At 42.1% G+C, this 15693-nt stretch overlaps 1 protein-coding gene across 1 annotated transcript in view; it reads left to right on the forward strand.

Annotated features, from left to right (window-relative positions):
* Window positions 1-8002, forward strand: part of LOC309701485 (NACHT, LRR and PYD domains-containing protein 12-like) — a 1029495-nt gene extending 1021493 nt beyond the window's left edge. The window contains exons 16-18 of the mRNA XM_082525721.1: window positions 4191-4367; window positions 6739-6912; window positions 7589-8002. Of these exons, the coding sequence (XP_082381847.1) occupies window positions 4191-4367; window positions 6739-6912; window positions 7589-7598 (361 nt within the window). The 3' untranslated portion in view covers window positions 7599-8002. The remainder of the gene's footprint in view (window positions 1-4190; window positions 4368-6738; window positions 6913-7588) is intronic.
* The last annotated feature ends 7691 nt before the right edge of the window (window positions 8003-15693 follow it).

Here is a 15693-nt window from a genome sequence, read left to right on the forward strand (position 1 = left end):
AGTCACTGAGGATCAAACAGAAACACATGAAGCAGATTTTCCTCTTCTGGCTTTTTATAGCAGATAACCTTCAAAATATTCTGCAGTCGATCAAAAACTGAAGCAACATGTGAACATGAGCTGATGCTGCTGAAGTGAAGCAAAGTTACAGAGGTTTGATTACAGACACAGCTGAGAGTTTGTAATCTGTCATCATTTTAAAAAGTTTCCATGGAACAGCAGAAATGAGGCTTTACTGTCAGAGGCCGACAGCACTGAACACAACAGCAGACTGGTGGCTAATAAACAGTGAATGATGCAGAAACAGATGTTTGAAGCTGTTCTTGGAGTACACTGAGAGAGAGAGAGCTGTGCAGGCAGGAACAGCCAAAGTCAGAGAGAATTCATGAGCATATTGATCAAACGTGAAGCAGAGTTTGGATCTTCTTTTGCTGCTGCTTCACTCAGTTTTGGTTGGAGACAGATGAAACCTGCAGCTTCAGGATCTGTGAGCTGTCCACTTTCAGCCCCGACGGCGTGTCCGTGTACGTGCCGTCGAGTGAACGATCCACGCTCTGTGTTTCCATCTTTGTGTGTTTAGCTGCTCTCATTTACTGTTTTAGCTGTTTGCTGCTTGTTGAAATAGTTTGTGAGCTTTAACCTGAGATTCTGGCAAAATACATTTATATTAAACATCGATTCAGGATTGAATGAATCAACATCGTTTTATTCAAATTAAAACCATTTAAATGGGAACATGAATTTTTTACAGCCGCCTCTAATGCTGGGTAATGTCAGCTGGTCCATGTGCAGCTGGCTGTGAGGCTCAGGGAGCGTCTACAAAGTGCAACACTGAAAGAACATCATCCATAAATATTGAGTAAGAACTGGACTCTCATACAGCAAGACTCAAATGCCTTTAAACATCAGCTTATCCTGCTGATCCAAGTCCAACACTGAGTTTGTAAAAACATGTTTGTCAATCATTTTGTTTGGTTTCTGAGGAAAAAGATTCAATAAGTTGCTGCTAATACACAACATTTCATCATATTTCCTCATAAGCCTCTTTTGTCTGACCATTTGATCCCATTTGAATTTGCAATAAAGGATCCACAGAGTTTGGTGACAATAATGACAGTAGATGTTTGTGTGAAAGTGCTGGAAGCAAATGAGTGTGTGATGTTCTTTCAGTGTTGCACTTTGTAGACGCTCCCTGAGCACTGGTCTCACAGCCAGCTGCACATAGAGACCAGTGTTGTTAGTCCAGGTCAGAAGATGACTTGTTGGAATGAAAATGAGCTTGTAGTTTGTCTGCTTTAATAATGTGACTGGAAAAAGGTGTTGGACTTCAAATATGTCCATTTCTTTCACATTTCACCTTTAAAAGTGAAGCCATGTGGTTCCTGGAAGGAAAAACACGACTTTTTCAAGTCTTTGTCCTGTTTTTATGAGAAATGTTCGACTTTAATGTGAAACATTCAGAGTTTTTTCTCTTGTTGTGTTTGTTTGAAGCTGCTTCCTGTTGGCTTCAGCTGTTTGGAGTTTCCATTTTCTAAACTTCTACATTCTGAACCTTCTTCAGCTCTGAACAGATGATGAAACACTGAATGATTTCAAGCACTTTGTCTAATAAACTTACATCTTTCATTCTTTATACAGATTGTGGAGCTGTGGTTTGTCAGAGATCAGCTGTGATTATCTGGCAGCAGCACTGAAGTCCAACCCCTCCCATCTGAGAGAGCTGGACCTGAGCATCAACAACAACCTGAAGGATCCAGGAGTGAAGCATCTGTGTGGTTTCCTGGAGAGTCCAGGATGTAAACTTGAAACTCTGAGGTCAGTCAGCATGTTTTAGTTGTGCTGAGATGAATATGATGTGAAAGTTGTGCTGACACTAAACTGCAGACATCAGGCTGATATTATACTGATCCACACTGAGGATCTTCATGGTAAAGTCTGTTTTCTTCTTCTCTGGTTTAGTCCATTGACTGCAGCAGAACAATGTTCACATTTCAAACCTTCAAAGAAGAAGAAAAATCCTCCACTGGAAAATTCACTGTGAAACTCTCAAACTCTTCGTTCCACCTTAAAGTCTGTCTGACACTGAAATCCAAAGCAAAATGTGCGTTTGCTTTACAGACAGCAGTCCAACACAAACATACACACATCATCCAAAACACAGTCCAACATCCAAATCTCCTCCACTGCCAGCATGAATGATGGGAAAGAGAAGGAGGAACACTCTGACATTCAGGGTTAGAATGAGTTTCATCAAGCAGACTGTGAAGATCAAAGCTGCATTAGAAAGCTTACATGAATGAATGAGTGGACAGAAGTGGACAGAGATCATCTGAAGCACTTCAAAGGCTTTAAATCAGCACATTTCTCTTTATTCTTTATCAACTCTGTTAGTTTCTCTCAGTTTTCTGTGGAATGAAGCTAACAGCAGGCTAATAAGATGCTGACCAATAGGTTTCTATTAAAGGTTGTAATTTGTATATGAAAAAGTGCTTTGGCTCAGCAGGGATCAGCTTACAGGTAGAATACAGCTGCTGGATGGGATTAGCATGTCATAGCTATCTACCAAACTGCTAACTGGGGGATTTCAGGCCATCTATGGATCATTTTTGCTAACTGTTTATTCAGCTTAGGCTCACAGGGCTGCAGCCTGTGCCCTAGCTGTCATAGGGCAAGAGGCGTGGTCCACCTGCACAGGTGAGCAGTCCATCACAGGGCCAACAGAGAGCGACAGAGAAGCACTCCCTCACATCCACACCTACAGCCAATGTAGAAGCACCAATGAACCTAAGCAGCATTTCATTGGACTGTGGGAGAACATCCAACCTCCACAGAAAGGCCCAGCTGACCAACAAGCTTCAACCTACAACCTTCTTGCTCTAAGGCACTAGTGCTAACCACTTTTGCCCATTTCAGCCCAAATCCTGCATCTTCCTGTTTCTGACTCCAGGCCAGCTCCACTAACACTTTCTCATCAGACACTGCCACCTAGTGGAGGAAGTCTTAGTTCCATTTGAAGCTTCAGATTACAGTTAGTTCCTTTACAAAGAGGTGGAGGTGGTGGGGCCACAGCACCATCATCACTGAGTGCCATAGGACACTTAACCTTTGTTTCCATATGCTGGGAACTTCCTGTTGTTCCAAGGAGGACTGGAAAATGTGTGAAAATCTCCCAGTCAGTTCCTCACAGCACACTTCAATCATTTCCCTCCCACAGCATCAGGACCAGGGCTTTTTCTCTCTTTGGTCCCACTAAGAGATTTCCACACAAACACCTCATCAGTGGGACTCTCAGAGCTACCAGCCCTTTGCTACAATCACAAAGCTCTTCATTGAAATCAATGATATCAAAGCTGGAATCAAATGAGTCCAAGTCTTCTGCTGATTCAGCATCACATTCATCTTTGCTCCTTGTCCTCCATCCCCACCATGGACTTCATTCCTTTCCAAGCCAGCCTTGAGTGTCCTTTATTCAGCTCATCCTCTGCTTTACTTTTACACCTGATTTTAGCTGCTTTATCTCTCTTTCAACAGGTTTCTGTGCCTCAATCTTTTTCTTCTCTCCCTCATAACAAGACAGCTTCTTCTGCCTGAGAACATGTTGGAGTGATTTACTAATCCAGGGCTGCTTATTGGGGAAAATACTTCCTGTTTCCAAAGTAATCCCCATTTTTCCCAGAAAGAAATGTCAGTAGAAATCGATGATCTAAGTGAGAACATGAGCCTTTAAAAAGTCCCAGTGGGTGCAGTCAAAGCAGTCCCTCAGTCCCAGTATAGAGTCTTTGGTCCAGACTGGAACAACTGTGTGCCCAGTTTGAGCTCTCTTCAGTGCTGTGACCTGACAGACCCAGAGGGGCCATCACATCACATTTAGAAGCTCCCCTGATGGAGCCACAACACATGTCCAATACTTAGTCTGTCTTGTTGGACCAACTGGAAGAAATGATTCAAGGACTTAGTCACAGAACAGAGATTCAAATCTCCAAAATCCAACTGGCTGCATCAGGACATATAGTCTGAAACTCTGCACAGTTTCCTGTTTGAAGCTGCTTCCTGTTGGCTTCAGCTGTTTGGAGTTTCCATTTTCTAAACTTCTACATTCTGAACCTTCTTCAGCTCTGAACAGATGATGAAACACTGAATGATTTCAAGCACTTTGTCTAATAAACTTACATCTTTCATTCTTTATACAGATTGGAGAGCTGTGGTTTGTCAGAGATCAGCTGTGATTATCTGGCAGCAGCACTGAAGTCCAACCCCTCCCATCTGAGAGTGCTGGAGCTGAGCTCCAACTACAACCTGAAGGATCCAGGAGTGAAGCATCTGTGTGGTTTCCTGGAGAGTCCAGGATGTAAACTTGAAACTCTGAGGTCAGTCAGCATGTTTTAGTTGTGCTGAGATGAATATGATGTGAAAGTTGTGCTGACACTAAACTGCAGACATCAGGCTGATATTATACTGATCCACACTGAGGATCTTCATGGTAAAGTCTGTTTTCTTCTTCTCTGGTTTAGTCCATTGACTGCAGCAGAACAATGTTCACATTTCAAACCTTCAAAGAAGAAGAAAAATCCTCCACTGGAAAATTCACTGTGAAACTCTCAAACTCTTCATTGCACCTTAAAGTCTGTGTGACACTGAAATCCAAAGCAAAATGTGCGTTTGCTTTACAGACAGCAGTCCAACACAAACACACACATCATCCAAAACACAGTCCAACATCCAAATCTCCTCCACTGCCAGCATGAATGATGGGAAAGAGAAGGAGGAACACTCTGACATTCAGGGTTAGAATGAGTTTCATCAAGCAGACTGTGAAGATCAAAGCTGCATTAGAAAGCTTACATGAATGAATGAGTGGACAGAAGTGGACAGAGATCATCTGAAGCATTTCAAAGGCTTTAAATCAGCACATTTCTCTTTATTCTTTATCAACTCTGTTAGTTTCTCTCAGTTTTCTGTGGAATGAAGCTAACAGCAGGCTAATAAGATGCTGACCAATAGGTTTCTATTAAAGGTTGTAATTTGTATATGAAAAAGTGCTTTGGCTCAGCAGGGATCAGCTTACAGGTAGAATACAGCTGCTGGATGGGATTAGCATGTCATAGCTATCTACCAAACTGCTAACTGGGGGATTTCAGGCCATCTATGGATCATTTTTGCTAACTGTTTATTCAGCTTAGGCTCACAGGGCTGCAGCCTGTGCCCTAGCTGTCATAGGGCAAGAGGCGTGGTCCACCTGCACAGGTGAGCAGTCCATCACAGGGCCAACAGAGAGACAGAGAAGCACTCCCTCACATCCACACCTACAGCCAATGTAGAAGCACCAATGAACCTAAGCAGCATTTCATTGGACTGTGGGAGAACATCCAACCTCCACAGAAAGGCCCAGCTGACCAACAAGCTTCAACCTACAACCTTCTTGCTCTAAGGCACTAGTGCTAACCACTTTTGCCCATTTCAGCCCAAATCCTGCATCTTCCTGTTTCTGACTCCAGGCCAGCTCCACTAACACTTTCTCATCAGACACTGCCACCTAGTGGAGGAAGTCTTAGTTCCATTTGAAGCTTCAGATTACAGTTAGTTCCTTTACAAAGAGGTGGAGGTGGTGGGGCCACAGCACCATCATCACTGAGTGCCATAGGACACTTAACCTTTGTTTCCATATGCTGGGAACTTCCTGTTGTTCCAAGGAGGACTGGAAAATGTGTGAAAATCTCCCAGTCAGTTCCTCACAGCACACTTCAATCATTTCCCTCCCACAGCATCAGGACCAGGGCTTTTTCTCTCTTTGGTCCCACTAAGAGATTTCCACACAAACACCTCATCAGTGGGACTCTCAGAGCTACCAGCCCTTTGCTACAATCACAAAGCTCTTCATTGAAATCAATGATATCAAAGCTGGAATCAAATGAGTCCAAGTCTTCTGCTGATTCAGCATCACATTCATCTTTGCTCCTTGTCCTCCATCCCCACCATGGACTTCATTCCTTTCCAAGCCAGCCTTGAGTGTCCTTTATTCAGCTCATCCTCTGCTTTACTTTTACACCTGATTTTAGCTGCTTTATCTCTCTTTCAACAGGTTTCTGTGCCTCAATCTTTTTCTTCTCTCCCTCATAACAAGACAGCTTCTTCTGCCTGAGAACATGTTGGAGTGATTTACTAATCCAGGGCTGCTTATTGGGGAAAATACTTCCTGTTTCCAAAGTAATCCCCGTTTTTCCCAGAAAGAAATGTCAGTAGAAATCGATGATCTAAGTGAGAACATGAGCCTTTAAAAAGTCCCAGTGGGTGCAGTCAAAGCAGTCCCTCAGTCCCAGTATAGAGTCTTTGGTCCAGACTGGAACAACTGTGTGCCCAGTTTGAGCTCTCTTCAGTGCTGTGACCTGACAGACCCAGAGGGGCCATCACATCACATTTAGAAGCTCCCCTGATGGAGCCACAACACATGTCCAATACTTAGTCTGTCTTGTTGGACCAACTGGAAGAAATGATTCAAGGACTTAGTCACAGAACAGAGATTCAAATCTCCAAAATCCAACTGGCTGCATCAGGACATATAGTCTGAAACTCTGCACAGTTTCCTGTTTGAAGCTGCTTCCTGTTGGCTTCAGCTGTTTGGAGTTTCCATTTTCTAAACTTCTACATTCTGAACCTTCTTCAGCTCTGAACAGATGATGAAACACTGAATGATTTCAAGCACTTTGTCTAATAAACTTACATCTTTCATTCTTTATACAGATTGGAGGACTGTGGTTTGTCAGAGATCAGCTGTGATTATCTGGCAGCAGCACTGAAGTCCAACCCCTCCCATCTGAGAGAGCTGTACCTGTACTACAACAACCTGAAGGATCCAGATGTGAAGCAGCTGTCTGATCTTCAGCAGAGTCCAGACTACAGACTGGAGACTCTGGAGTAAGTAGAGTGATGGAGTGAGTGGGTGGTGCTGTCAGCAGTATTGTACTAAACACAGTCAGTATGAAACAAAGATCCAGTGTTTCCTGTAAAGCTGCAGCTTCTCAGTGAAGCTGTGAGAGGAGAACGGTGACAGGCTTCAGGATTGGACACAAACACTTCCTGTTTCTCACCTTTATGGTCACCATAGTAACGGCTGACACGCTCTGATCAAACACTGTCAACAGCCAATCAGCTCTCTGAAACAAAGCAGCACGCAGACCAATGACTGCATTGATTTCCAAGTTTAAAGCAGTGAAGAACACAGTCTGTAGGTGAGGAAGAATTTAGTGAGAGCAGATGTTTGGATGGAATTCCTCCAGTTAACAGCTGGAACCGTCCATCTGGATTGTTGGGCTTGTTGTTGGGGTTCCTACAGAGCTCAGAGTGGACACACCAAGGTTCTTCTAATGAATGAAAGTCCAAACTCAAACTAGGAGGGAAAAACATTTTCAGCAACTTCAATAAAAATCCAAAGATTAGAAAAAGTGAAGCAACAATGAGTCCTAGTACAGTCCCAGCACTGACGTCCCTGCTGCTCTTTATACTGGATGTGCTGCATCACTGACTGACAGCTGATGAAGAGTCTCTGGAAACACTCGTTTATCTCCTCTGCTCTTCCTCCTTCTCTCTGCAGGTGGAGCTGATGATGGTAAACAGGACGGTGTGTGTGCTGAGAGAGGAGCAGCTGTGTCCTGATGATCCAGAGAGGTTGAAGCAGCAGCAGCTTGTGTGTAGAGACGCTCTGACTGGGCCATGTTACTGGGAGGTGGAGAGGAGAGCTTCATCCAGCAGTGACTGACAGAGGAATGAAGTGCAGATGACTGTCAGTGCTGCAGAGTGAACTGCTCTGAGAACAGCTCCACTGTCAGACACAATGTAGAGTCCAGCATCAGCCCTGTGTGTCCCTCTGGATCTGACAGAGGATCATCAGTGTATCTGGACTGCTCTGCTGCTGCTCTGTCCTTCTACAGTCTCTGCACAGTCTCTGTCTCACTCTGGAAAGATTTTACAACTTGTTGTAATTACAGAACGTTAATATAATATTCAAACATGTGATCTTCTCTTTATTTCTGAATCTTTACCAAATAAAGAAAAACCAAACTAACAAACAGAAGCTGTCGTGTCCTTTTTCACCACATCTGTGAATCTTTTCTGTGTTTTTCCTCTTTTCCTCCTTCCTGCAGCTCCATCTTCATCATTCTGTGTCCAGTATATGTGAACACGTCCAAAGCATCTGAGCCTCATGTTACCCGTTTGTGTGAGTTACGCCTGTCGTTGTGTTGTGGTGTATAAATAAGGGGCAGGAGACAGCGCTGGATCTCTGAGTTCTTTACTCTCAATTTCTGCAACATCTGCAATATCTAGAAATGCAAACCTGTGAGCTGTGTGTGTTGTGCGTCTGCTCGGCCACCTCTCCTCCGGCCATGCTGGAAGCAGCTGTGCGTTTGACAGTTTTATCGACTCGACAATAATCGAACAAATTAAATGTTCAAAAATATCAACTTAAGCACTTCAAAGTCAACAAAAAGCTTAAAACAATGAAATAATATTTCACTGACAAAACAACAGCTCATAAGAACGATACACAAAATAATACAGAAACAAACAAATAAAAGTTATTAACCAGGATCCATGTTTTTGTCACAAACACTGAATCAGCTGATTCACTCTTTATGTTTCTGAGTTTGTTTTGTGATTATAGTTCTGGTTTCTGTTTCTGTGTCTTCACTGTGTCCCACGTCTCCTTACTTTGGACTCTGTGTTATATTTCCTGTTTTACTTTGACAGTCCTGTGTTACTGTTTCCTGTCTCGTGTGTGTAATTGGTCCCAGCTGTGTTTCCCTCCTGTCTCCCGTTCCCTGATTACTAAACTGCGTCCACGCCGCCGGCGCTCCTCTCCACAGCTGGATTCCAGGATTTCAGAGCATCCAGCTGTGGTGAGTGATGGAGACACTTTCTCTGCTCCCTCAGTAATCAGGACAGTTTATTGAACATCAGAGGACATAAAGGACTGTTTTTCACCTGCCCGTTCTGAACCTGGACATTAAAGACTGCTGGCTTCAAGGACATTAATCCCAGTGTCAGCCAGCCAATAACAGCCTGTGTTTTTCAGCTCTTTAGGAGTCAGAAATGAGAAAGACACAGACTGCTAACCTCTCCCTGCAGGAAATAAGCTCCTCCTCTTCCTTTCCTGTATATGAGTGATTCTGACATGAGACACAATGAGTTTCCTGTTTATTGTGACTTAAAGCGAGCAGCAAAGACACTAAACTGTGTGTTTCCACCTTTTCCATCTGCTGCCCTCAGGGAGAAGGTACAGGTCTATACAGGCCAGAACATCCAGACTGGCCAACAGCCTGTATCCACAGGCTGTGAGGCTCCTGAACTCTCTGCCCCCCTCTCACGGACAATAACCATATCCAGCTTCTTAATAGCAATGAACTGGTCTGCATTGGTGCATCATATCTTTATTCTCTTCCCCCTCCTGCCCCCCCCCCCCCCCCCCCCTCTTTCTTAAATAGATAACTATCATATCTGATATCATATCTCACAGTACAATAATATTGAATGGGTTGCATTGTTGTATTTTGTCATGTTTCTCAGGTCTTTGTCTGAATTTCTACGAACATTATTGCTAAGGATTGTCTTATTGCATTGGAATCACACTGGGTTAAATATGTACACTTGGGTTTTAAGGGGTATTTATTATTTTCTTCTTTTTTTTGGGTTGTATGGAAGCCCCAAACGCAATTTCATTGTTCTTGACAATGACAATAAATAAATAAATAAATAAAGCTGCTTTTTGTGTTGCTCCCACAATCCTGTCTAAAACAGTCAGTGAGGAAAACTCAATGTGACTTCAGAGTGACAGAGGTAAGCGACTCATGTTGTAACTGACGTCAGACGCCGGAGATTTTGGCGGAAAATTAAAGCGAACGGTAGTTTAGAATTGAACAAATTCCTTTAAGCTTCAGTATTACCAAATACACTTATCAATAGTCTTCTAACTAACAATATTTGTCTAAATCATCTCCAACACCCTGGAGAACAACGGGGAGAGTTTAGAGGCTCTCCAAGATTACACTGATCAGTGCTTCCAGGATCTTGTGATGAAGAAGGCTCAGAGTGCAAAACCTTCATCAAAACCCACCTGAAGCTGCTGGAGGACACGGTGAAGAACATGGCCTTTGATAGAGTGCATCGCATCGGCCCCATGCGGGCTGCGACCGGGAGACCACGTCCTACTGTGGCCAAGTTCGGCCACTTCAAACAAAAGGAACAGGTGAAAAGTCTCCGTGTCCATCGGTGTTTCTCCACGTCTCTCTGTCTTCTTCGTGTCATCTCTGTGTTTCCCTGCTGCCCTCATGTTTTCTGCTTTGTCTGTTAGTTCTTCCCAGTTTAGGTTGATGTTCGCTTCTTCCCTCACCTTTGTTATTTTCACTGTAAATAAATCTCCACTCGCATCTCCACCGCCGTCTGCATCTTGGTCCTCATTCACTCCACCACACGACTGCTGCCCCAGCCGTGACAACTTTAGGTGTTTCCTCTACATTTACCTTTAAAAATTATTTACTTTGCCTTGTTTGGTATCATTTGGTATCAGATGGCCGACTTCTAAATGGCCACCATGGTCACCACCGAACTTGAGGAGTTTGCCCCCTCACATATACTAATGTGCCACAAACAGGACTTTAACATCACCAACCATTCCTATGTTATTACGGTGTATCCATATAACTGGCCCACCCTGTACAGTTATGCTTTCATGTTGACATACTGTATTAACACAATTCAAGGAGGATTCTAGGATCACAGCTTTGGGGGGCTGAGCACCCAGAGAGCTGCCCAGCCAGCCAAGATACACTTTACTGGTCACAATGAGACTTCTTCCCCGTCTCTGTCCCTGCATCCTCCCTGTCCTCATGTTGTCTTCGCCTCCTTTATCAGTCATCATAATTTTACCGTCTCTGTGCAAGTCTGCAAATTTCTTTATTAAATCAAAAGATTCTTAAATCCATCAAGTCTCTCTGTGCCTGGGTCCTCGTCACAAAACATGACATCACTGTTTTGTACTTTTTAACAATTTAATCCCACATTTGTGAAAGAAAAGCAAAACACTTTTTTGAAAAGTCTGTAACAAAACCATCAAATCTGATCAAGGTTATTTAAATGCTGCCAAAGAAGAATGGATTGGAATAAAAAAAATACATATCCTAACCTTAATTACTGGAGGAGAATAATGAATGATGCTCATAGTGAGTAAGAAGTAAACTGAGTGCATATTTTGGACAGAGATTCACTTTTAATGTGTTTGTATAATATAATACAGATGCATAAAAACACTCCTGAAACAGAATAAATTATTACAAATAAATTATTACAAAATATTAAAAAATATTATGGATACTTTTGTTGTTAAAATGTTACCTCTCAACCAAGTTCTGCCTTTTATATTTTTAGTAGTGTGTCACACAAACAGGAAATATTGTCAAAAAAAAGTAAGTAAGTGCTGAAGCACCCCCAAAAATGAACCAAAGCACCCCAAAAATGAACCAAAGCACCCCAAAAATGAACCAAAGCACCCCAAAAATGAACCAAAGCACCCCAAAAATGGGCTAAAATCGCCCCTGTTAACAAATAATAGCCCAACAGTCACTTTTATGCTTACTGTAGCTGTTAGCTAAAAACACTAATTTAGCCTAGTTTGCCCTGAATTCAGCTTTGACGAACATGATCGACTGTTTCCAGTAGAATTCCTCGTTGTCATCTTGTTCCCTCTCAGAGCCCCGTATGCTTGCAGAGACTCCTACAGTAGGGAAATGTGCCAAAGAACGTCCAAAACATTGCATTTTAGGTTTATTTATGCCTTACACACAATCCCAACTCTTTAGCTAACTTAACAACTTTGGCTAAAGTCTATAGTTAGTCTTACTCGTTTGTACAACATTTCTGGATCGCCACTGTTTGAAATGATATGACATATGACTCTCACTGAAACAGCAAACTTTGTAGAAAACACAACACTTCTGATTCTCTATCTAGCTGTTTGCTCACAGCTGTAGATTACATTATAAGTGGTTGTTCACTCTTGTCAATAATTACATTTCTAACTTCTATTTGTGCAGTTACATGTAAACAAAGTCCAATATTGTATCTAAATGATTGTGTTATCGTGGGACAGTTTCCAGTTTTGTTGTATTATTGCACTAGGTATGACTGTGCAAGAGTTATCTTATCTTCCTTGCTTGCACCACACTCTTTGCAGAAATGGTGCACAGCAGCACTGCATCATGTTATTGTGTTGTATAATATACCAGAACTAATACAAAGGAATATCCATGTACACTATAGGTCCATGCCAATGTGCCCAAATGGGACCTCCATAAATGGTAAGGGGCGCAAAGGCACTTTAAGACCAGTGGGCACACCGTCGGTGCACATCCGCTCGGATGCTTTTTTCTATTCATTTATTTCCCTGTTTATTTATCGATGCACAAAAGCAATTATCTCAGAGACACCATCCTCTTAACAGAGACTCAAATCAGGAACCTGCAGATTATTAGTCAGCAGCTTTAACTTCCTGTCTTTGTCTCACTAAACCTTCCACGTGGAAACTTGAGCTGCCCACTCAAGCACAGTAGGCTTTAACTGGCTCTGCTCAAGTCACTTCAGTATCTGAGAAACTGTCTCGATGCATGCCAAAGAACACTTTGACAATACGCTTGTGTTGAGTCAAATCCACCACAAGCATATTCTATGGCAGTTTAATTCCACTCCACATAAAAATAGTCACGTATTATTTCCCCCCACCACACTTCCTGCCAGTAGCTGGTGCCCCCACCCACAGTGCATTAGTGGTTCTCTGTGTTTAGTGGCTCACTCTGGGCGGCTGCTCGGTGGGGCCCGGCCCCCTGGCTCTGTTGGGCCTGTGCTGCGGGTGGGGTGCCCTCAGGTCTCGGCCCTCTGGGCCCATTTACTGCTCAGTAACATTTAATATCTATTATTTACTACTACTTACTAGCCTACTTACTGCATATTATTGGTTGTTGCTGTGGGTTCCCCACTGTGTTGGTTTTTCCTTGTGTTTTTCAGCAGATGATGAAATAGATTTTCAGTATGTTTTCTCTCTTCCTCTCCATCTATTTCTCTTCTTCTCTATTTTTCCCTCTTCTTCTGTTAACTTTCTCCCCAGCTTATCTTTTTTCTTCTTTCCTGACCCCCGTTCTGATTCTAATGACTCAAAATAAAATAAAATCATCATCAAATATGACTATCAAGTGGACCAGTATAGCAAAAACCATAATGGTGGCAGAGGCCACAGAGCCAAGTGGCAGGATTTTCAACGTTAAAACCAGATAAAAAACAGAAATTAAATGGTGTTAAAAGCCATGAATTAAGGCAATTCATTCACAACATAATTACAAGTTTTACTGGACGTTAATATTTTTCTCTTTTTTCAGTGCAAAACAAACTAACAGTACACATGATGCTGGCAAGTTAAAATGTCAGTGTCTTTTATAGATAGCATGTCTAGCATCATAGTTTTATAGATCACGTAGTCAGGGTAAAAACTCCATCTCTGATTATTATTGTACATGACTGTGACATGCAGCGGCCTCAGCATCATGATGAAGGCGACCGGAGGAGATAGTTTGGTAGACATCGATGTTTTGCCGATGAAGGCTCATGTAGCGGTCCTCTTTGTCCTAAACAACAATTTACACTGTCATTTACATTTAATTAAAGTGCAGCTTAAAACACAGACATAATGCACTGCAGCCTCGGCACAATTAAGTGTAAAACAGAACTATGGAAAACTCACAAACATCTGGCGAGTTTCAGATCCTGTTAAGTTAGTTAGACCTGATCTGTTTTCTCTGTTAGGATAAAAACATCAGAGGTCATGGGGTGAAAAATACCTCAAAAACAAGACCAGCTATGTCTACAACTAATGTGTGGTGTTTGAAAAGAACCTATGAGATACTTTGAACACCACAGTGGCTGCTGTATGCAGTAATGTGCTCAAGTGATTTCAAAGGGTCATTTCATGAGTTTAAGTGCGTCAGTAAAAGTTTTCACCTGCGAGGATTTCTCCTCAGGCTGTAACCACAGGTTATCACAGCCACACTGATGAGTGAAGCAGCAGCAGAAATGATGGGAACTGTAGCCATGAACTTCATGCCAGAAGAATCTCCATCGTCTGTTGAATGTTGCCACACACACACAAAAAAACTTCATTTTGAAAACATGAAAAGTCACGAAATTTGCATTAACCTGTTATATTAAAGTGGAAAACATGTTTATCTTTTCATTACATTAGAGTTACAATTGCATCATTCAAACATTTCACTGATGAAATAACACCAAAGTTGTGATTGGAGCAGTTTTATAATGAAATTTTAAACAAATTAGCCAGAAGAAGAGCTTAAAAACATTCCAGATGTTCATCTCCTGACTGAAACCTTTCATTAATCCGCTGCAGGCGGGAATGACGACCTCAAACCATGTATGACAGAAAAGAAAGTGTTAACGCAGTTCCAAACATCCACCTTGAATCTGCGGTGTGGGTATAAATAGAAAATGTTTTTACCTCTCACAGTCACACTGAGATGGAGAACATACAATCCACCACGAAATCCACACTCACAGGTGTAGTTCCCACTGTCTTCAGATGTTAAGTTGAGCAGGTGGAGAAACACAGTCTCATTTTCTTTGATCAGTGTGAACCTGGAGTCACAGCCATGAATAAAGCCTCGGTCGTAACGATAGAGCAGACGACGCTGTTCTCCTCGGCTCCTCTCTGTGCTGATCTCACACAGTATCATCACAGTAATATTCAGAGTTGTTTTGCTGCATATTTGAGTGGAATCGGGTTTCTTTCCAATTGTCTTCACAAGAGTCTCTATAAATTGTTCCAGTTAAAATGAAACAAAATCGGGATTATAGTTTCTATATATTTGTTGTTGTGGGAAAATCAATCACATATATTATTTCACTAACCTAACTAAAGCTTTCTTCTTAAACACCTGGCTTTACAGCTTTTCTTTTTTAATTATATATATTTACCTTCACTGCTAAAAACCACAAGCAGAAGCAGGAGAAAGCAGAGTTTCCGTGCAGTCATGCTGGTGAGGAAGTAACTGTGGCTGACAGTGTGAGGTAGACTATAGTGAAAGCAGGAAGACTTGCACCCTCCTTATTTCACCTCTTGTGTCTACACTGAAACTTTTACTATGTCTAAAATAGAAGTGCATAAAAGTGGAAGGACAGTAGAAGGTAAACCACCAACATTGTTTAAGCCAGACTGATCTCTCTGTTTATCTGGATGGACATTGTGTTCAAATTATGATGAGATGTTTGTTCAAAAACAAAACTAGTCTGATACAAAGAGTCATGTTTGCCACAGTTTATTGTGTTTGTATTGTATTAAATCTGAGAGCCTGAGTTGGAGTATTATGACTGAATGGTCTCCATTACTGGGAAACAACTATCCAGTGTGAAAAGATGGACGTTTATTATAATATATGAATATTATTATATTAGTATGTCACCTAAAGTTTTATATACTTTAAAATGTTTCATAGAGCTTTATTATCCACTCCCACAGTTCCTGTGCTTCTTGCTGAGCGTGTCTTGTTGTCGTGTTGATGGTTCACTGAGATGATAGTCTGGTAGGAATCACTCGATGGCTGCTGAAGGTTTGTATAGGGCTGATCTGGCTCATCGTCATCCTTTAGA

The sequence above is a fragment of the Aulonocara stuartgranti genome (assembly GCF_965226115.1).
Source record: "Aulonocara stuartgranti genome assembly, chromosome: 23".
Taxonomy (NCBI): domain Eukaryota; kingdom Metazoa; phylum Chordata; class Actinopteri; order Cichliformes; family Cichlidae; genus Aulonocara; species Aulonocara stuartgranti.